At 38.0% G+C, this 23,126-nt stretch overlaps 1 protein-coding gene across 1 annotated transcript in view; it reads left to right on the top strand.

Annotated features, from left to right (window-relative positions):
• GAK (cyclin G associated kinase) overlaps positions 1-23,126 on the top strand; it is a 64,840-nt gene that overhangs the window by 10,902 nt on the left and 30,812 nt on the right. Inside the window, exons 6-14 of the mRNA XM_062513745.1 lie at positions 852-977; positions 2,023-2,112; positions 6,357-6,492; positions 7,104-7,216; positions 7,779-7,890; positions 10,073-10,196; positions 17,915-17,964; positions 18,051-18,199; positions 21,862-21,984. Of these exons, the coding sequence (XP_062369729.1) occupies positions 852-977; positions 2,023-2,112; positions 6,357-6,492; positions 7,104-7,216; positions 7,779-7,890; positions 10,073-10,196; positions 17,915-17,964; positions 18,051-18,199; positions 21,862-21,984 (1,023 nt within the window). The remainder of the gene's footprint in view (positions 1-851; positions 978-2,022; positions 2,113-6,356; positions 6,493-7,103; positions 7,217-7,778; positions 7,891-10,072; positions 10,197-17,914; positions 17,965-18,050; positions 18,200-21,861; positions 21,985-23,126) is intronic.

Here is a 23,126-nt window from a genome sequence, read left to right as displayed (position 1 = left end):
GATTAAATGATTGCTGTGCTGCAAGAGGCAGAGGCCTTACTACAGTCAGGAGCCAAATAGAAATCATTTAACTGTGCTACCCTTTTTAGCAGTTTAAACTAAGGTCAGCTGAAGGTAAACTAAGCAGCATAGAAAACTGTAAGTCAGAGTTTTGAACCAATTAACTTTGACACCTTTTCCTAACTTTATACAGAGGTACAAGTTTTATTTTTCAGTCCTTTAATGTTTTTGACTTCAAGTACGTCTGTACGTCTGCTCAATACTTTTACCATTTCCTTAAGGTTCTTTCACATTTCAATAAACAGTACAGGAGAGTTGGAATTTATGAAACAGAAAAAGGCAGGATAATGGATGATGAACTATTCAGGCAGCATATGGTCCTCAAATAGCTGTTTTCTGTCTCTGTATAGGGTCACAGTTGCCTCTTCGTGGGTGTCTCCTAACAGCCTGCTTCTCTACTAGTACCTTCCTGATTTTTGTCTAGCAGTCCTAACCTCCATGCCACTGCAGTTAAGCTAACAGTGTTCAGTTTTATGCCTGAAAATGTTTGGATTCTTAAGACACTGCTTCTAGAGTTCTCATCTGAAAAACTGGCCTTTTCTTATTTCTTACTCTCCTGAATTTTTCCTGCTCATAGTGTGCTTGGTGCTTCCTTCTAAAGCTTGGCTGTGTTGCTACCATACAAAATGACAGTACTCTCTGAAATCTTTATTCTCCTGTAAACAATATTTTTGGCTAAAGTGATTAGTTTTTAAATGTATGCACAAGTAAAATAATGTGTAAAAGCATGTGTGTTAGAATACAGGGCAAAAACCACTTCTTAAAATCTATTATTCTACATCTTTTTGAAGGTGGAAAACTTGCTTATAAGTAATCAGGGAACAATTAAACTTTGTGACTTCGGTAGTGCTACAACTATAGCTTATTATCCTGACTACAACTGGTCTGCACAGAAGAGAGCACTGGTTGAAGAAGAGGTGAGACTATTTTGATGTGATTTAATTTTAACTGTGGATTAATTTAACTGTTACTGTTAATCCATGAGGCATCTAAGACAACTGAGGATTTTCAGTTAATGTTATTTATAAAGTTGTGGTTTTGTATTTGTTTTGCCAGAGTGCAAAAGCTGTCTGCAGTTACAATCATAGCTTGTATTTTGTAGCTACATGTAGAAACACAGCCTCCGCATGGTCAGTGTTCATTCTGCAATCTGCTGTGAGAATAGAAATGTTTACTAGGGCACTCTTGGAATCCACACTGATTCCCATCTTCCTTCCAGTCTATTTTTCTCAGTTGAATGATATGTAAACGAGAGGGAAGTCTGCTCAGCAGAATAGGAATGGGCTGTGTCTTGGACTACAGTAACTAAATCTAGCGTGCAGTGTACTTTTGCATTTGTTCTTGGTTTAGAGTTGAGAGTAATGCTGGTAAATCTAATGTAGTACATCAGTGGGAGAAATGCGTTTAAGTTCATGTGTACAACTTCTGACATCACAAGTCCCTGTTTTGCAGTCTGGTCTTCTTGGAAAGCATTCCACTGATGAAATGATGTTGTACCACTGTCTTCTATAGTCTGTGCAAAAAGGTGATAGAAGAGGTCTTTTCAGGTATTCTTGTGACCAGAGTTTCATTTTGGATGTCATTTGGATTCACTGTTATAAAGTGTGCTGAGAAAGTGAGAGAGACGCACTGGAGCGTGAATTCACTTATTGGCTTATTTTTGCTATTAGTTTTCCTGTCCATTTTTGCCTCTTGTGGAACAGCTGCTTGATGTGCTTTGCTGTTTGGGAGGACTCTTGACTATCACAGTGTTATTTGAGTACTCCTGTCTTCATATGACCTTATGTCAGATCTGTTGTGACTATTGCAGGATTCAATTGATGGCTTTTTCCCTGACAACTGTTTCTGAAATTACTGTAAAAATGAGCATATTATCCATTCTACATGGAGAGCTGTTTCTTTGGTTGAATGCTGTTAAAGCTCATGGTTCAAGATCATTTCAATAAATTCTGTCTTCTCCAGATCACAAGGAATACAACACCAATGTACAGGACGCCTGAAATGATAGACTTGTATTCAAATTTTCCAATTGGTGAAAAGCAGGACATTTGGGTAAGAATGTTTTTTTCTTGCTGCATCATAGTTGTTCATGTCATAGTGGAACTGATTTTGCAGGCTTCGTGTTAGCTTGTTGATTAAATAACTGAAATACCAAAATAAATGTAGGATGCTGTTTTAGAGCAAAGCAAATTTAACTAGTGTGGACTCTCTATCTAAATGTTAAAAAATGAGATGTACTGTTCAAGGTTTTCTCCCAGAACAAGCTTGACTTCCATTTGAGAGGCAATGCTGGACTTCTCTAACATTCAATAAAACTGTTGCCTAGTGGAGCTTCCCATCATAAATCCAGAATACTTGGAATCCTTAGATTCAAATTGTTGCCTTTCATGCTCTGCTATGCATATAATCCTGGCACAGCCTATTGCTGAGTTCAAAATGATTATGTGGAGGTACGGTATGTGGCAAAAATATTGATGCATATCAAGGATGTGAGCAATATAGACATCATTCATGCTTTGTTTGCATGCACTAAAAAATCTGTAGTGAGAATTAGAGGTAAATATTAAATCCTCAGCTGTACCTTTTCCTTAATGTTGCAGTACTGAGATATGCCCCAGTAGTGTAGTGGTTAGATACTTAGTTTATGAGATGTTTCTTACAGAGGTGGGTATCAAGCTGTTCAGTTTTTACCTGTATCAGCAGCGTGTCAAAAGACAAATTGAGGAAATGTAATGCTGGTGCTTTAAAAGTTTTTATGTGGAATCTGGAAATTTCGTTATTAAATTAGTTGCAAGATTTTGTGGAAACTGTTGTTCAGTTTCTACAGCTGTTGGTGATGTACTTGTGGCATGTGAAGAAACACCAAATAAATTGCATTTTTTTGATCACTTGGTCTCTTCACACGCATGAAATAGTGTCAGCCTGGGCCAGGGTTACAGAAGGACTAGGTTGGAAGAGACTTTCAAGATCATTGAGTCCAACCCATGCCCTAGCACCTCAACTAAACCATGGCACTGAGTGCCACATCCAGTCTGTATTTCAACACATCCAGGGATGGTGACTCCATTGCCTCCCTGGGCAGGCCATTCCAGTACTTTATCATTGTTTCTGTAAAAAACTTTTCCCTAATAATCAACTTATATTTTCCTTGGTGCAGCTTAAGACTTGTCCTTTCATTTTGTCAGTTGCTACCTGCAGAAAGAGACCAACCCCCACCTGACTACATCCACCTTTCAGGGAGTTGTGGGCAGTGATAAGGTCACCCCTGAGTCTCCTTTTCTCCAGGCTAAGCAACCCCAGCTCCCTCAGCCATTCTTCACAGGGTTTGTGTTCCAAGCCCCTCACCAGCCTTGTTGCCTCTTCTGGATGTGCTCAAGGGTCTCAATGTCCTTCCTTAACTGAGGGGCAGAACTGGACGCAGCACTCAAGGTGTGGTCTCACCAGTGCTGAGTACAGGGGAAGAATGAACTCCCTGCTCCTGCTGGCCACACTGTTCCTCATACAGGCCAGGGTGCCATTGCCATTCTTAGCCACCAGAGCACACTGCTGGCTCATATTCAATCACCTGTCAACCAGCACCCCCAGGTCCCTTTCTGCCTGGGCACTGTGCATTCACTCTGTCCCCAGCCTGTAACACTGCAGGGGGTTATTGTGGCCAAATGCAGGACACAGCACTTGGGCTTATTAAGCTTCATCTTATTGGACTCTGCCCATCCATCCAACTGTTCCAGGTCTCTGCAGAGCCCTCCTACCTTCCAAGAGATGGACATTCACTCCCATCTTAGTGTTGTCTGCAAATTTAATAATGAAGGACTCAACACCATTATCCATGTCATCAATGAAAATATTGAACAGAACAGGCCCCAGCACAGACCCCTGAGGGACACCACTGGTGACTGATCCCCAGCTGGATGCAGCACTGTTCACCTCCACTCTCTGTTCCTGGCTATCCAGCCAGTTCTTAACCCAGCAAAGAGTGCTCCTGTCCAAGCCATGGGCTGACAGCTTTTCCAGGAGTGTGCTGTGGGAGATGGTGTCAAAGGCCTTGTTGAAGTCCAGGTACACAACATCCACAGCCTTTCCTGCATCCACTAGGCGGGTCACTTGGTCATAAAAGGAGATCAGGTTGGTCAAACATGACCTTCCCCTCCTAAACCCATGCTGACTGGGTCTGATACCCTGGCCATCCTCTAAGTGCTGTGTGATGGCACTCAGTATAAATTGTTCCATCACCTTACCAGGTACTGAGGTCATGCTAACTGACCTATAGTTACCACGATCCCCCTTCCTACCCTTTTTGTGAATGGGTGTCACATTGGCCACCTTCCAGTCATCTGAATGTCACCAGTGAGACAAGACTGTTGGTAAGTGATGGAGAGAGGCTTTGCAAGCTCATCTGGTCCAATAGATTTATGAACGTCCAAGCTGCTCAGAAGTTCTCTGCTTCCTCCTGGATAACAAGGGGACCATTCTGCTCCCTAACACCATCTGCCAATCCAGGAGGACAGTTGTCCTGAGGACAGGCTGTCTTCCCACTTAAAAAAGGCACTAAGCACTTCTGCCTTCTCCTCATCTGCAGTTATAAATTTATAAGAACGTTTTTTATTGTCCTTTACAAAACTTGCCAAGTGAAGTTTGAACTGAGCTTTGGCTTCCCTAATTTTTTTCCTACATTCCCTAGCATGCCCCATAAATACTTCCTGAGGGACCTGGCACTCCTTCCAAAGGAGCTTATTCCTAAATTCCTTCAAAACCTCTTTGCTCATCCAGGCTGGATGTTTGCCTCATTATCATCCAATTAAACACAAAACTAGAAATGTGTTTAATAAAAGCCTCATTCAAAAGGGCAATTGCAGTTAATTTTTTCATTTAAAATAACTCCTTATATGTTAGCGTTAACATGCTGATTGTCTCCTGTATTTTGGGAAGGTCTATTTCATTTACCATACCTGGGTTCGAACATATTGTTCTATATTTTTTCTTTTATGCTTTGGGTTCACTAAAAATATAAAAGTATTTGGCAGTAGAATATGGTCCTGTCTCTGGAAGATGGTGTGCAAAGAGGACTGTAGGCACTGGGCAATTTTCTTAGGCAAAATCTTGAATGGATTGTTTCTTTTGTGAGTGCTATAAAAGTCCGTATGGTTAAGCAGCCATTCATACTGGGGTTCAGAAGAAGCTTTGAGGAGGAATTTTTCAACTAATTGTGCCAACAATTAAGTGGAGGTATTGGATGCTTTATTATCAAACTTTTAGGGGTGAAATGGAACATGTGTCTGTTACGATAGTATAATTCTCTCAGTATATTTCATAACTTAATTTATTTGAAAAATTATGTATCAATTTACATTTACTTCAGTAACAGATTCAGTTATCCTAGCTGATCCCTAGCAGCTAGGTTATTCAGAGATTAGAATTCAAAACTGGGTTCTGTTTTAGTTAGTTGTCTTCTCGGGTTACAAAAATCTCAAGTTGGACTCAAAAAGGAACCTCGAAGTTCCCAGGATGTGGTAGTCCAGGTTTTGTGATTTTTAAGTCTTGAATAAACTAGTCTAAATTGTCTTTAATTTTATTTGTTGTAAGAGTTGAGTAGCCATCTGACCATAGGGAATAAAGAGACTTTCAGTTCAGGGTTATTTTCTTCAAACCTTTACCAGAAGATACATTTTAGAGAGATTGTTGTGTGTCTCCCTAGTCTGACTTCAGCAATTAAATATGTAAGCTTAACACTTAATCACCTAGCTTTTTGTATTCCATAACAACGTATCTAAGTTAGACCAAATTCTGTCTTGACAAATAAAATGTGTCTCCTTGCAGCACAGGATGGAGATATGAAATAAAACTTCTGAACTTTTTTTGAAAGGATAATCCTGTTCTTGGATATGTTCAGTATGGCAAGAACTACTCATTTTTGTATGCTTTGAAATTTGCAAAATGGATTTTTTTGTAATGACATCTAAATGATTTTTTAAAATAGACAGGAATAGTTTTCCCAAGTAACAAGTGATAAGACAAGAGGAAATGTCCTCAAGTTGCACAAGGGGATGTTTAGGTTGGATGTTAGAAAATATTTCTTCAGTGTAAGGGTTATTGGGCATTGGAATAGACTGTCCAGAGCAGTGGCTGAATTACCATCCCTGGAGGTATCTACAAAATGTGTATATATGGTACTGAGGGACATGGTTTAGCAGGGCTTTACTTGGCAGTGCTGAGTTAATGTTTGAACTTGAGGATCATGAAGGTCTCCAGCCTAAGGTCTCCATGATTCTATGCAGTATTTCTGTTTATCTCTGTAGGCTCTGGGCTGTATCCTGTACTTGCTGTGCTTTAGGCAGCACCCATTTGAAGATGGAGCTAAACTTCGCATAGTCAATGGGAAATATGTCATCCCACAAAATGACACCCGCTATTCTGTGTTTCATGATCTCATTCGTAAGTTTACAGTGTTATTTTATTTGGTGTCTTTGTGGAAGCATGTTGTTCTTGACATTTGTTTTACTGATAGTTAAATGTTATTGATACGTGATGGTGAAAAAGGTAAACTGCAGCAAATTCCTACTCTATTAGTAATCTTAATCCATTATTAAAAAATTATGAAATTTTATGTGAAAGTGGCTTTTTTAGTTCTTTGAAGTGTCTTGTGTAGTATCTGAATTAGTCATTGGAACAAATAGTGTTTTGATTTGGTTTCTTTGAACTTGCTTGAAAAATAGTATTTACTTTAGGTTTCGGGTAGATTATTGGTAATGCTAATTACTGTTCCAGAAATACATCCAACTCCAACAGTTTTAGACACAATGTTACCTCTGATGTTCTTTATCAACTCATCCCAAAGTGTATTCTTTGAAATATTATTGACCCTATGTAGTGTTGTTTTTTCATGGATATTATTATGAGAATTATGATTCGATACTGATTTAGCAATTTCTCCACTCTGTTCTTGTGTTTGCTTATTGCAGTGGAATGTATTGAAGAAATTATTATCAGTTGGGAGAAAAGCTCTGAAGGATTTGTTACATTGTCTGAATCTCCTCTTTTTTTAGGCTCCACTTTAAAGGTGAACCCAGAGGAGAGGTTGTCAATCACTGAGCTTGTGAACCAACTGCAGGAGATTGCAGCAGCTAGAAATGTCAATCCTAAATCCCCCATCACAGAGGTAAAAACGTCTCATAAGGAATATTATTGATTAGGGCTCCTTTTTGTCCTGTGCAGGGTATGTGCATTTAGTAAAAGATTTCAGAGCAGGTCCCCTGTTCCTTAGTATTTTGAAAATTTTGCACTAATTGATTCAGCTGAACTTCAAAATAAATCAGTATCACTTGAAGGAGCTTTGAAAATATGCCCTTTAAAACACAGAGACCTTAAAAGAAATAAGTATTTCTTACTGCTTTTTGAAAACCCTTTCATCCTCTTAGTTTATTCTTTAGTATACTAGCACTCTGTTTGACATGCTGTGTTTTAGCATAATTAACTTGCACAGAAAAGATTCTGTGTATGAAGGCTCTGTCTGCACTAATGTGAAACCCTCTTAGCATCTCCTGTTCAGTGCTTAAGTTGCACAATACTGCAGGTGAGTGAATTAGTGTATCTTAACTTTCTGGCTTTGTCCTGAGATTCAGTTTGCTTGTTCTCACCAAGCAGCAGTATTTTGCCAAGCATATAGCAAGGTGGCTAAATTAGCAAGAAAATTCTCATGTGGAATCTCATCTCATCCTTAGCTCCTAGAACATAATGGAGGCTATGGAAACAATGCTCAGCCTCGGACATCTGTTACCTCTGTTTCACAGAGCTCCAAGCCTGCCGGGCAGCTCAACAATTTGTACAATGCAGGTATGTTCAAAAAGAGGTGTCATTTTAGTACAAAGACAATTACATCTCTTCCATGGGGAATAAAATAATTTGGAGGTTTGAGATATTTTGCACTAGTACTAGCGATTTGGCATTTGTATCCTTGCTCCTTGTATTTTTTTTTTTTTTTGGACGAGGTTTGATTTTGCAAGTATGAATTTTTCAAGTTGATACATGCAAATATGAATTTCTCAAGTTCATTGCTGTGCAGATAAAAATTTTGTTTCCTATGGAAAATAAAGTGCATTATTGGCTGGTAGAGGTGGTAGTGTTTACATAAGTGAACTAGAACTTGATGAAACTGTGGATATGAGAAGCAGTCATTGACTAACAAATAAGAACTGTAGAAGAAGAGTCTTCGGGTTATGACAAACAGGTGAAAATAGCTGATTTTAAACCCTGAATTTTTTGATTAAGTGAGGCAATAGTATTTGAAAGTGCATTGTCTAAAGAGCAGCGTTTAACAGTTGGTTGAATTTAAACTATTAAAAATCCTCAGGTATTGTATTTTAATTGAAATATTGTTGCCTTGTGGCAGAAGGTCCTGAAATCAGCACATAGCCTGAGTTTGTGTTAAACACTGAATATAAAAAAAAGCGAGAGTTGCCTTTGATTTTTCAGGAGGAATTATTTAATATCAGGTGTGTTACAACATAAAACAATAGCAGCTATTTGTGGTGTGTTGGTATCACTTTGTGTTCAAATGGGCTTCTTGTGTGGCAGACGAGAGAGCTTAATAAAGAAATGCGGAAGGATTGTAGGGATTCTGGCTATGGACCATAGTAGATCAGTAATGCTCAGAAGTTGCTGACCTCACATGTGTTTATTTTAGACTGCAAAAAGCCTGTATGAGAAATAAATAATTCCATAAGCAATTGGGTCCACCTCTTTCCTTTTCTCTCCTGCCCAAAAAGACTTTTGATCCCCCATGATATTTTGAAGTGCATCTGACAGTGATAATAGTGTAAAGCTATTTAGTTTTTCACTTCCAAAAAGTCCAATGGCCTCAAAGAGAAGAGGCAGCAGTCTAAATTCAGTCTGGTGGCCACCTAGTCAGCACTTTCAGGAACAGCTGTAGTTGGTACTGCCTTGAGCCCAGCTAATTATGGGAGCATTGTCCAGGCCTTCAGGAGAGGGTTGCACCATAGGACATCAGTGGTGAAGAGGAGGAGTTGGGGCTCCATCTGATAAAAACAGCAGTTGGATTAGCAGAACTACATGGAATCAACCAAAACATGTCTCCAAAATGACACAATTAAAAGCTGATATAGATAGTCTGTAGAAATGGAGTATATTCAGTTGAAAATAATATAGTAAAGAGAATAACCTTGATAGGCTTATTTACATCTAGTTTTTACTATTCTCTTTTGCGCCCATATTAACTATTATATCCGAATATGGAACATTTCAGTTACTATAGAAGAGATCAAGGGAGAATTTCATATTGTATTCAGTTTTCCTTCCAGCTTGATATTTCTTGCTTGATATTAATTATGATGAACTGTCAATAAGACAAGGGATATTCATTTTCCAGGGGAAATATTAAAATTGGGTAACATTTATTGCGCTAATGTGTATATCAATTTCTGTGGAAGAATCCTACATCTTACTGCAAGTACAATCAAAAGTCTGTCTGGTCATCTGTTTTGTGCCAGAATGCCTACTGTTTATTGTATACAATCATATTAATAGGTATATTGTGCTGTGATGTACTCTCTGGGATGTTGTGCTTAAAATCTAAGCTTAACTGTGCCAGCTGCTTCTGAAGCCCTGCATTAAAATGTGTGTACTGGAGATGGTTAAGTAGATCTGCTAATGATAAGCTGCACTTTAGAAACTGGCACTAAAGAAGGGCAGTGTTTTGCTGCATTGACACTATGATACATATGCTTTACTTCCAAAATTTTTTACCTTGTTTTCTCATAAATACAGACAGCAAATTAAACAATGTGTTAAGTATATCACTAGTACTCCCTGACTGCAGGAAGTACTGTTTTTTTGCATAGGTCATAGTTAAGGAGAACTTTGGAACTGTGAGCCTTACAGCGAGGCGTAGCCTGTATGCACATTCACTTCCTTCCAGCTTTATAGGCAACATAGTTTAAGTCATATCCTGGAATGGGCTCCATAATAAAGTACAATTATTTTTATTCAACTGCTCTAGGCCTGACCGTTGCGGAATGTGACCAGACTTATGGAGGGTTCTTTGATATTCTGAGGGGTGGAACAGAGCGATTTTTCACTAATATTAAGGATACATCTTCTAAAGTTATCCAGTCTGTGGCCAAGTGAGTAAAAAAAATAAACAATAAAAATTTGTGCTGATAAGAGTTCTGAATGAAGGCACAGGAGTTTACTCCAGAAATGGTAAATTCAGCATATTTGTCCAAGTTTGAGCTGTAATAGCTGATAGCTCCCCCCTGAGATTTTATGTATTATATTAATACAAAAGTTACTTCAACAGTCATATACTGGAATAGAGAATGTTGCAGTAAGAGCCTGTTTGTAAGTACTACTTGCCCTACTGTATTTTACATACTGAAGACTTTTGAGAGATGAGCAGGTGGGGGCTGGAGCAGCATGGAGAATTGAATTATTAGATAGGGCCTTCATGAGTAAGAGAGGAATTAAAAAATTGAGTGGTGAAAGGTATTAATCAAGGGAATAGATGTGAGGAGGGGAAAAAGCCTGCAGGGAAATAAGGTCTTTAGTTTAGTTTCCAGGTGGAAGCCTATGCCTTCAAGACAGTGTGAGAAGAACTTCACTGTTTGTCTCCCTTGCCATGTATTGCATATATGAATACTCATGTTTAAAGGTGTATGTTTTCGGATTTTTATTGCGTGATTATTTTTTTCTAATCAGGTTGTCAGTCCCATTTCAAATATTTCTAATGCTTACTTATGATCAATATTAATCAGTCTGTACAAATTATACATTTTTAGCTCATAATAAAATTATATGCACTGTTAAAGGGTTTTCTTAGTTCTAATAAGAGCAGGTAAGTCACTACTGAATACTATGTCTGAACTAGAGCCTCCAAAATACTACTGGACTATATCTATGAACTGTATCTATTTCTCACTTTTGTGAGATTGTGTTAATCGAGATATTGTGTTACAGCTTGTGAAATAAATTTCTCCATAGGTAGGGTTTTTTCTGAGTTTATTTGTGCATAGTACTTCTCTAAAGAGTTTATAATGATCAGGTAAATTAGATTTGTTGATACTGCGCCTGTGTATCCACTTTGAGTGTGTTTTTAGGTGTTGGCTCTTACACTTAGTCTTACACTGCCAAATATGGCTTAGAAAGGCCAGGTCCTCTATTTTTTTAAAGGTTGCAAAAGCTGCACTGCTTTGCTTTTGCCTTAAGCTTTCTATAGAACTAACTGGGACAGTGGCATTAAGCTTTTCTCCCTGAGGAAACCACGTGGACACAGGACTGGGAGGTGTACAAGGGGAACAAACTGTTGCATGATGAAAAGCAGTTCTGAGAAAATTACAAGTCCTACTTTCCCATGGCTGTGTGTTAGATCTTACTATGTTTTTATTGTACTACATTCATCTGAAGTACTCCAACACTTGACTTTCTTATTCTCTTGACTCCACATGGCTTTCCGGGTGCACATGCATCACTTAGTTATATTTGAAGCAGTTTTCTCTTCCTGCTCTTGCAAGTGGTTTCTTCCTTAAAGGCTACTGGAAGTTTAATTATTTTATTGACTTTCATCTTGTGGAGTTTTTCCCTTTTCTAGCAGTGGATTAAGACTGTCTAAATTGTCTTTTTAATATGGAATAGCTTGTGCTGTGCCTACATCTTATTTTTATTTCTCTTACCTTACAGATGTGTGTAGCTTTTTGCTTTGTGTGATTTCCTTTGCTTCCATAGTAAGTGTAGTGGGCAAGGAATAAAACAGTAACTGTACATCCAGCTACATCTGCAGAGCTCATCTAGCAACTTCTGAAGTACTGGACAGTGAGTACTTGCTGTCTGAAAAGATATGTTCAGTTCTTATGCTTCTTCTCTGCAACTGTTTCTTTAGATTATACTAACTGCCCAAAATAAGTCTTGCATCTGTCTTATTGTTGACTTAGTATGCCTCTTCTCAGTTGCTAGTTAGTGTTCTGTTGCTGAACACAAGAGCTTAGTGCATGGCTAAGTGGAACTTACTAAATATTAGTCAAAGGAAAACTCACTACTTTTAGCTTGTTTGTTTGAATTGCAGTGAGTCATATATGGATGTTTACTAGAATTTAGTATCTTGAAAATGTGATTGCTTGACCTCATACTGACTTATAGCTTTTAATGGATAAGTATATTGTCATATCCAAAGAAGATCAATTAGCCAGAGACCTTTTCAAGCTACTAAGGAATACACATTTGCATGGACTGTGGTGGATTGATGAGGATTGTCAGACAGTGTATGCTATGTCCCAAGATTCATCATGAGAACATCAATCTCTCTCAGATGTTTTGGTCTCGGTTGGTTGAATAAGGGTTTTTGTTGACTCTTGACCATCACCTGTGACACAGTATTGTGAAACTGTCAATTTTTTGTTCAAGTTCTGCAGTATCATAAGAAAATCTTGATTTTGTGAACCACTCTCTGTCTCCATAGAACTGTGTTTTTTCTTTTCTTGTGTTATCTAAGTGGATTTAGTCATTGGGCTGAGAAGTGGGGAAAAAAAGAGGGAATGCTCCAAGCATGTAATTCTGCTAGTGAGAATCAGTTACTTTAATTCTTATTTTCCAGTGACTGAAAGACAAACTTTCTTCACTTGTAAATTACCAATGTTATTTAGCAGCTCTGAGTTGCCTGGTTTTCATTCTTTGGATTGCCTTTATTTTGAATCTTTACTGTATTTGACAGTTCAGTGAAATGGCAAAACATGAATTAACATGACCAATACTTACTTTTCTGTAGGGCCTAAAGTAGGCTTAGTTCCTGTAGTATTTAGCATTGGTACCATTTAACATTGACTGTTCTGCTGAGAGTTCTACCACTGGGCTTGTGCATTCTTAAACTGTGTTTTTTAATCAAGCTAAATTGCTGATTCTTTGTTTCCATCTACTATTAGGGCATATCTTATGTCTGTCGTGTTCTTTCTCTGTCTTCACAAGCTTGTGTTGCGGTTATAGCTGATACAGTTGGCAATGTGAGAATACCTGTTCTGCTGTTGCATCTTTGACTGCCTTTCCAAAACTCTTCAACCAACATAAGAAGCAGACATTCTGGAAAAATTAAAATGTCTTTGTCATACATTTTCCTCATCCCACTTCAGCACTTGCCATGTTGGAGTCTATAATTTCATTAGGTAGGCTCTCTCCTTCCTACTTATAATTGCTTTTCTGCATTACACTTACTTCTTTTGTCTGCAGACAGACTTCTATTTCACTGAATCCAAACTACAGTGCAAGATTTAAGTATTTTGTTGTTGTGACAAAAAAGTTAATTTTCTTCTTTTCTGTAGCTACCTTTAGCTTGGTTCTGACTTTGGTCTCTTGTTAGTCCTAATGAATGATAAAATCTAAAGACTAAAACACACATTACAGGCTGCTAGGAGCAGGAGAGCAAAGGAAGACTGTCTTTATTGTTTCCCAGGCCACCTCAGTTGCAAATGTCATAACCTCTGTTGCAGGTTCAGGTCAGGCAGATGCAGTAGCTTACAGTTACATGAGAAAGGACAGAGAGCAGCAGATGCTCAGCCCTCTTGTTACAAACTGACTTAAGAGAAAGTACCAGGGTGGAGATGGAGGAGATATGCATTGCTTTGTGAAGTGGCACCATCTGCACGGACAGTAGCTTGGATCCAGCAGATATGTCCTTGCATGCCTGGAAGCTCACCTGCAGCTGTATAGCCACAGCATTTCTCTCTTAAGCTCATCAGTTTCTTGCTTGTGGAGCTTCTGTGCCCTTGACCAGTTTTTATGCTTATTGAGGCCTGCATCCATACAGGCTACAAATCCCCTGCCAAAAAACGTTGTTAAATGTTTTAAGGATCGAATCTTCACTGGTATTGAAAGCAGCAGGCAAAACTTGTGGTCAGTCTTCCTTTGCTTTGTCAGAATTCTCTTTAGCAGAAGAGATTATAATGGTAGTAATCTAGGAAAAATTAGCTACCTTTTATGCTTGCTTTCTTTGCTTTTCATTTTGTTTCTTTAATATTTTATTTCATTGATCTTTGCATTGCACTAGGTAGTTGCATGATTAATTCACTTTTGTGAAGCAAAGCCAAGCAGGAACAGATAGATGTGAATTTTAGTGCTGTTTTTCTTCCTGACTTTTAAAAAATTTTGGAAAAAAATATGGATAGACTTTGTTTTTTTTCCCTAATGCTGTAAGTGTAGAGATGTCTGGAGGAAGACTGCTCAGTGTTAGGGCAGTATTTAACTTAATGGTTTATGTGCTCACATTGCAACTGTGCCAGTTAGTCTGTCATTCTTTGTACTTTATCATCAGATGTTAGTAAACAAAAGGTACTGCCGTAGAATTTTGTTATACTAGTTCATTTTGTGAGTTTAGTTGCTCCTTTTAGTTTGTTTTTAATTAGCTGGATTGGTCTTTTGTTTAATATTACTTACAGTCTTTAGGTGTATCTAGTCTCTGGCAAGAAGGATAATGCCAACCATTTACACTGTGAGAAGTTTTTAACGTGTAGTTAGAACTTCTTATTTTTGCTTTGATACTTATTCTGCAAAATCAGAATTCATGTCTTGTTTGCTTAGTTTCATAGAATCAAACAGTAGTTTGGTTTGGAAGCAGCATCTGATTCTAACCCTTGAGCAATGGTCAGGGACACCTTCAACTAGACCAGACTAATATCCATCTCTTCTCTTTCAGTTTAATGCCAGTCTCTCATATCCTGTAATTACATGCCTTTGCAAAAAGTTCTTCTCTGGCTTTCTTGTAAGCAGGCCCCCATTAGATATTGTAAGGAAATAACCCCATACCTCCATACAGAGACTAGACTAGTTTAGTCCTGTCCCACAGTGAAGTAGTCCCAGTTTTGAAGAAGCCTGGTATCATCAGAAAAGTGACTAAATGTTGGTGTTGTGTCATACTTTTTGGTTGAGTTTAATTAGAGCCTTAAAAGCACACGGAGTTTCCCACGTTGGCTCACAGGCTGAAAACACTCCATGTATTTCTATGTTTGCATGCTTTTCTTCTCTTATCACCTGCCAGCAAAACTGCTATCTAAATGAAATTCCTGCTGTAAAGGATATGAAAGGAAAGACCTTATTTGTGGTTTTTACTTTGAGTATTATATTGAAATGTGTATGAATGCTTAAACAATGTGAAAAATTCATGTTTTATTCACCTTCTTACCATTTAAAGAAATCCTAATTACTATTCTGATATAAAACACGCTGCTGAAAACAGAGTACCTTGTGTTAAGGTCTTACTACAGAAATAGCTGTGAAATCTTCAGAATAAAGTTCATTGAATTCAAGGACGTGGTGACATGTTCTGGAGACTTGTATTCATTTTACAGTTAAGAAGGTTCTTTTTAATTAAGACTGCAAAAATTATGAAGCTTTTTTAGTGTAATAGCCACATACTTGGGATACTCCTGCAAAATCTAAAGCTTAAGTTGGCTGTGCTGTGCTCTGTTGTTGACATACTAAACTGCACTCTTACATCTATGTGAGTATGGTGAGATCCATGCTCCTAACATTGCTTTTTAATTTCGATAAACATAAAAGCCAAAGCTGAGTTGAGTGGTGTTGGTACTAAGAAGTCAGTATCTAAAAGTCTTCCCAAGGGAAGGGGTGTGAGTACTGTTGGTTTTTTGCTCTTAATAGTTTTGTGCCAATGTTACAAGTTGCTGCTTAACCTTGGTGTTACAGCATTGAAGGGCTAGTGGTTGTGTTCTGCAGCTGTCATATTAGTTGGTCCTTTATCTTGATACCAAAAGCCCTGATATTATAATGATTACATTGCTTGAAGCTGCTGGGTGTTACTAACAAATAACATTTGACACTTCTTATCTCTGTAAAGGACTATAATCACCACAGATTTTAGTAAACAATCATTAGTTCTGAATGTAATTTTTTGCCTTAATTAGTTTGGCTGCAACAGGATTACTACCTAAGCTTACATGAGGAAAGTGCAAAAAATTTTGAATTTGCATCTATTTGCGTACCTCCTTATGCAAGGTTTTCAAGGCTGAGGGTTTGGGTTTTTTTAAAATGCTTTGTCTAGTGAGACTCAAACTTCTTTGTAGTTTCAGTTTGAGACAGTGAGTCGTTAGCATTGCTAGGACACTGATTGTGCCATTCTGCATAAATCCTGTTAAATGGCCTTGCATTCAGAAGTTTTTTCTTCCCTAATATAAAATCCTCCTCACTATCCTTGTATATAAAATATACATTTATATATACAATTTATATTTTAAATCAATCCCTCTAACCTTCATCATAACTAGCAAGCAGTTAATGTTCTTTCTTGGTGTTTCAAAATTTGAGTGCAGTATCCTAGGTCTGCTCTTCTAAGCAATGTTTTGAAATTTTGTTGAGGTATAAAAGTTTTATTAGTGCCTCTGAATTAATGAAATATTCATCACAGTATTTTGATGACATTTTGATATTCTGGACTTAATAGGCTGTTCTGGAGTTGTTGAAGTTACGGATGTCTAAATCAAATTCTGTTGGTGAGATTTTTTTCTTATTTTGCCAGTCCAGGAGTGCAGACCTGTGTAGCTATATTCAAGGTTGTTGGTCTGCACTGGGTCTCTTTCAGTTTTTTCTCCTGCCTTTTCATTCTTCTACATTGCAGATACCATAGAAACAAAAAAATAATAGTGGTCTTAAATTAGTTAATTGTTGACATAATGTGGATGATTAGGTAAAGGTACAGGGTGTTGACCTAAGTATCACTGGGAGATTTTTTGTAAAGGCTGCACTTTTAAACTGTTCACAGTTGGTTGAGAGAGGGATGGGTAATGATTAATGCCTTGCTCATGATGGGAGTTTTGGAAGTGAACTTTTGGAAGAATTATTTAAGTGGGGAAAGAGATTTAGGTACCCTCTATGTTGAATGCAGGTAGCTCAGGGTGCAGCTATAGTGGGAGCTGCAAGTTGAGCTTTGGATGGGGAGCCTGAGGCAAGAGGTCAGGAATTGGCAATGTTTGGTGCTGCAAAGGGCAAGGACCTGTGACCCAGCCAGGACGCTGAGACGCAGCAGGACCTTAGGACTCAGCAGGAAGACCCCAGACTTTGCCAGCTCTAGACTCTGAGAGTATAAAAGCCCAGCATTTCCTTTTTTGGGAGGCAGCAGCTCCAGCTGTTACTCTGCTGCTGCAGGAAGATTAAGTTACTTAAAGCAACCATACATGTGGGACTCTGCTAAGGGAAACCTGGGGTCTGACTGGTAAGGAAACCTGGTTTGACTGTGAGTGCAGGGTGTGTAGGGAGTCAAGCATGGCATCCATCGGCTCTCTAGCTGCACAGGGGCTTCAGTCATGTCAGTGACAAGTCTAATGGTGGTTTGAGTGTGACTGCCAGAGTCCTTCTGGAATGGCTAGACAGGCAAGTGGTTTTAACACTGTCCATATGGAATTTGTATATTGGGCAGCATGGTCATCTGTGCTGGATAGTAACATGCCAGAATTATGTAATTTAAACTTTGATGTTAAGCTAGTAGTCTTTCTGTAAAGATTGAGATATTCTTCATTAAAGATATTAATGTATCCTCATTAGGATACAAACTGACACCCTACAGTGCATTTTTATCAGTAAGAGCAGGGGCTACAGGAGTGAGTTAAATATTAAAGGCATCTGTACAAAATCCCACAGATAGTTTTGTTGCAGCTGATTTAAATAAGTAACTGCTTAAACACAGCATTTGTTCTGAAAGCTCTGTTCTGAAACTCTTGAATGTAAAAAGCCTCAGATGGAGGAAATGAAACGTTTTTCATAGTGGTGAGTGCCACATGAGAGATCTGGCTTTTAGAATTACGGCTTGAATGGTTATATGTCCCAGTATTAACACCAATATGTTCTCTTTCAGTTATGCAAAAGGAGACTTGGATATATCATACATCACTTCCAGAATTGCTGGTATGATATCTATATCCTTCTTAAACTTAATTTCTCCTTGGTTGTAATATATGAAGAATTTCAATTGCTGTTTGTTCTGTCCTCAGTGATGTCCTTTCCAGCTGAAGGTGTAGAATCTGCCATCAAAAATAACATAGAAGATGTGAGGTTGTGTCTGGACTCTAAACATCCTGGCCATTATGCTGTGTATAATCTCTCTCCGAGAACGTACAGACATTCAAGATTCCATAACAGGGTGTGTACAGTTGTGTATTTCTTTAAAAGGCCTTGGAACACATTGTTTTCATTATACCTTCAGCTTTTTATTGTAAAATAGGTTAAAGCAGGTTATTCAAAAAGATGACAAAAATAAGTATAAACACAAGGTCAAAGGATAACCTATATTCTCATCTTTGCTTTAAATCCAGACTTAACTGGTAGTAGACTAAACTTTAATCTGACTGAATAAGTCTATTTGTTTAGGATAGTGTTATCTTTGAAAACATGCCCATGTACCTTATGTGTTTCAAATTTAAGTGGAGAATACTTAAAGTAGTTGAAGTCTTACTAAAATGTCAGTTTCTCATATATTCTACCATTTTCCTTTATCAAGGGCTTGGTGATTGATTTGCATAATCTGTTCACTGTTTTTCCTGGTCCCACTACATACTATTTGACTCCTGTATGACTTAGCCATAGCTGACTGATTGTTCCTGCCATCTTCAGTGTTGTTGCAACTTAGCTAAGCCTCCATTATCCTTCCTGGCAATTTTTCTGATACGGATATGAAGGTATTTGCCTAAATCAGCAACAAGTTATTGAAGGCATACTTAAAGCATATTGAACACATCTTGTTAGGTGCTGAGATACTGGACTTCAATGTCTGCTCCTAAACAAACCTCAGCTGTCCTGTAAGAAGCTCAACAGTTGGGACTGTTACTGTGTTGTGAATTGTCCAGCACCTTAGCAGTCTGTAGTGATCATACCCCTTCCGCACAATACTGTTTGCTAAGAATAGAGTCTAGAACCATTATTTTTTAGGGAATAATAAAGCCTTATTTCAGTTATCAGAGTTGACCTAACATGTCAGGGTGAGGTATATTTAATATTTTTTTTCTAGTGCTATCACTTCCTTTTGTTTCCTTGTAAACAAGATAAAGTATTGTCGCACCTGAAAGAAATCATGAGTGCCTCTTTAGATGAATGTGGTCAGCTTCTTTATCTGTTATCTGGTTCAATATGAGGTTCAGGCAGAGGCTATTCAAGATGGAAGGCAAAAAAGCTTGATTATGTAGGAAATCTACTGCATGATTATTTGTACAGGTACCTCAAAGCAAAATGTTCACCTATTCTTTTTAGCACTAGATTGTGGGGAGTCTGGGACTGATGTAGTGAACTGATTTATTCCACATCCTGTAGACCAATCAGTCTGTGTTTATGGAATAATAAATTCTGTGTCTGGGAATTTGCTTGCCAATGGATTTTTTGGTTATGTAAGTCTGAGGTATCTATAGACCTGGTGTTTCTGATGTGTTGATACTAAGAATGGTAATATGATCTTGGTTTTGTTGGGAAGTCTTAGTAGGTCATAATTAGTTGAAACACTACAGGTTCATGAACAACTTTGTCTAGCAGTGTTTAGGAAGGCAGTTAGTTTACTTGGAAGCAAACTGTAATTGTATTTGGAACTCTTACCTGCCTATTCAGTGCTGACTAACTTCATTGTTCAGTGCTGGGTGACAGCAGCCATGCAGGAACCTAAAGAAGTTTAGTTTTACTTTAATGAATGCCAAAGATCATTACTGCAAGCCTTTAAACATGATCAGAGGGGAACAGCTTCCGAAAATTGCAAAATTCTGAATTCTAATACTTTGCTTAGAAGGTATTTATGAAATTGCTTATTATTGGTTTCTTGCTGTTTGCTGTCTTTATGGAAATTCTACAGATCTCTTTAATCTTGGTTAAAATTAATGGTAGTTTTGAAGTCTTCTCTGCTAGTTTTGAGGCCTTCTTGGAATTGGTTGTTCTGAGAGTTTGTGTATTATCCACCATTCTGCTAATTGTCAGTACGCTAAGAGCTTAAAACATAGCTAAAGAATCAGAAAATGTTGTCTTTGTTACATCTTGTAGGAGACCTAGTGTTTGAGTAGAAAGTAAATAGTAAATTAAAAGGAAAAAGTCAGTACTTTTTGTTTTATTGACTACACATGTTGTTTTAGGCTGTGTTCTGGTCTGAAGCTGCAATGCTTCAAATTAATTACTTTGCAGTGTTATGATTTAAGTTCAGTCAGCAAACAAGTCCCACACAGCTGCCTGCTTATTCTTACCTGGTAGAACTGGTGGAGGGATATCACAAGGTAAAAGTGAGAATTCATGGGTTGAAATAGATAAAGCAATGGGTTGATAGGTAAAGCAAAAACCGCAGGTACAAGCAAAGCAAAACAAGGCATTTTTCCAATTTTTCCTGTGGGCAGGCAGGTGTGCAGCCATCTCCAGGAGTGCAGGGCTCCATCATGCATTATGTTTACTTTGGAAGACAGACACTATCACTTTAAGTGTTTCCCCTTTCATTCTTTTCCCCCCGGTTTTATGGGTTGAGCATGATGTCCTGTGATACAGAATATTCCTTTGGTTAGCTGGGGTCACCTGTCACCTGTGTCCTCTCCCAGCTTCTTGTCCGTCCCAAGCCTGCTCGCTGGTGAGGTGATGTGAGAGGCAGAAAGTTAAGAAAGAGCTTAACTCTGTCTAAGCCATGCTTACCAATAAAAAAAAAATCCCTGTGTTATCAACACTGTTTCCCTCACAAATGCAAAACACAGCCTCATTTAGTTAGCGTGGAAAAAATTACTCCAGCTGAAACCAGCACATGCTACTGTCGTAATACTGGAGGTGTACTGAAGCCCGCATTGAATCCCATGGTGAACAGGGATATAAACGACTTTTTGTCTTAGCTTGTCTTTGTTTACTGGTGACTTTACATAAGCTTGCACTAACAAAGGAATGTGCAATTTAAGTCTCCCAGAAAGTGATGTTTTCTGAAGTGGCCTTATTTTTTATTTTTCAATTGAAATACTAGAGTACAATGTAAAGTTTAGGAGACTTAGCCTGTTTATTTAGTCCTTTTTTACTTGTACTTGGCACAAACACAGTTTTTTGTGATAATCAGTTCAGGTAGATAATCTCAAAGTAACCCTTGAACTCTGTATAGGAAGTCCAGAAGGATAGGAATACATGATGCTGATACGAAAACTTGGTCTTCAATATCTGGCAGTTGTAGTTGAGACTAAAAACAAAGAGAAAAAGCTTCATTTTTAACTTGTTTCCTTGATCGTGAATATATCTACTCTTCAGGTGTTTCCAGTGCTCCAAGAATCAAGTTTTGTGTACTGCTTCCTTTCTGGACAGTTGACTTTAAGGTTATAGATTCTTAGCAGGGGATCTGATTTTTTTGTTAGTGTTTTGAAGCAGTAATTGTAAGTGGAATATTACTGAACCATACAAGCTCTTTGAACAAAGGATAAATACTAAATGAAGCTAATCTTCCTGTTGTTGGGGTTTTTGGAGGCTTTTTTTTTTGGTTTTTTTTTGTTTTTTTTGCTTAAGTATATGTCACAAATTCAATTGAAGGCTGTTTTGTTTTACTCCTTGCTCTAAGAATATTTCAGATAGTAATCTGAGTTCTTGATACCTGTGCAGCAGATTTGTTGACAGAACTGAAGTTTTATTGCACTTCATCCTAAAAGGTGGGTGTTTACACTGTGTAACACTACTTTTCTTAAGCATCTTGCGTAATTTCAACATGAAGGTGTCAGTAAAGTGTAAAATTGCCTTGTAGACTTTTGCATATCCTAAGCTGTGTGTATGTGACAGTATAATACTGTTTCTCATGTCTACTGTCTCTTGTCGCTCTCATTGCAGGTTTCTGAATGTGGCTGGCCAGCAAGACGAGCACCAAATCTTCAGAATCTCTACAGCATATGCAAGAACATGCATTTGTGGCTGAAACAAGACCAGAAAAATGTTTGCATTGTGCATTGCCTTGTAAGAAATTGGTTAAAGTCTGAAGTACTTTGTTCAGTAGAGCTTTAAATTGTGAATAAGGGTGCTAGTATCCATTCAGTTTGTGACTGTTACTGGCTTTCTTTACTGGAGCCCTGGGGTCGATTCCTTCCTATGTTTGTAGGGAAGTTACTTGCATCAACTTTCTCCTTAGGGGAATTGATAGGTTGATGTAGCCCTTATTTGCATTTAGAGCATTTAGGCAGTATACAGGCAGTATTAAGCCAAAGCAACCTTTGGAAGAAAAAAAAACTCCTCTACTCTTTCAGTATTTGTTCCAGTTTTGCTTTCTGTGTGATAATGGGTGTATATGGCATATCCCATTACTGTCCATTTAGAATGTAGCCACAGAATTTCAGAAACTGACTGTAAGACTTCTGGTTTACTTGCTTTTGCTGGCAGCAAATGGCTCTGTAGATTTCACTGTTCTCCAAAGTCTTCTCAACTTTGATATAACCGAAAAAACAGCAATAGAACTGTCTATAGAGCCTCATGTCAAATATGGTGGGTGGAGGAATGAATTTAAAGAATACTTTCCTCAGAATTTGAAAATTAGGTCACTCTTACGTTTGTTTAAGAGAATTGCATGTGAAATTTTGACGTTCTTATTTTGCTGCGGAGTAAAAAGCAAAACATATCTATGTGACAATGCTGCTGGAAAGGATTCAAGACCTGTTTGAGATGGTATGGTCATCAATAGGGAATATCACCATCAGAATCAAAACCAGGACTTGTTAATCTGATAACCCATATTTGTGTGTTATGCAGTGTTTTGCAAGTAAAAAGATGGTTCACATCAGCTCCTGAAGGCCAATATAATTTTCAGTGCTGCTGTGAGGTTAGGCATCTAATTCTGTGTTTATGTGATACTTCTCAGTGTCACATGATTGCCGGTCAAGTAGGTAAGAAGACAATGTGATAAGTTTAGCACCAGTTTTTGTAACACCTTTCCCCTGAAGTGTTTTGTTCAAGGTACTGAACTCATTTTTTTCCTCACATGTGAGGGAAACTTTTCTATTTTGTACCAGATGTGATGTAAAAAATGTACTCCAGAATTTTCAAGAAATGAATGATAAAAATTTTGTTCCATTTTGCAGAAGTCCTGGAGAAGTCCTGTTCTGTCA

Source organism: Cinclus cinclus, chromosome Z (genome assembly GCF_963662255.1).
Source record: "Cinclus cinclus chromosome Z, bCinCin1.1, whole genome shotgun sequence".
NCBI lineage: Eukaryota > Metazoa > Chordata > Aves > Passeriformes > Cinclidae > Cinclus > Cinclus cinclus.
The sequence above is the reverse complement of the archived record's forward strand: the minus strand, read 5'-3'. Positions and strand labels throughout refer to the sequence as shown.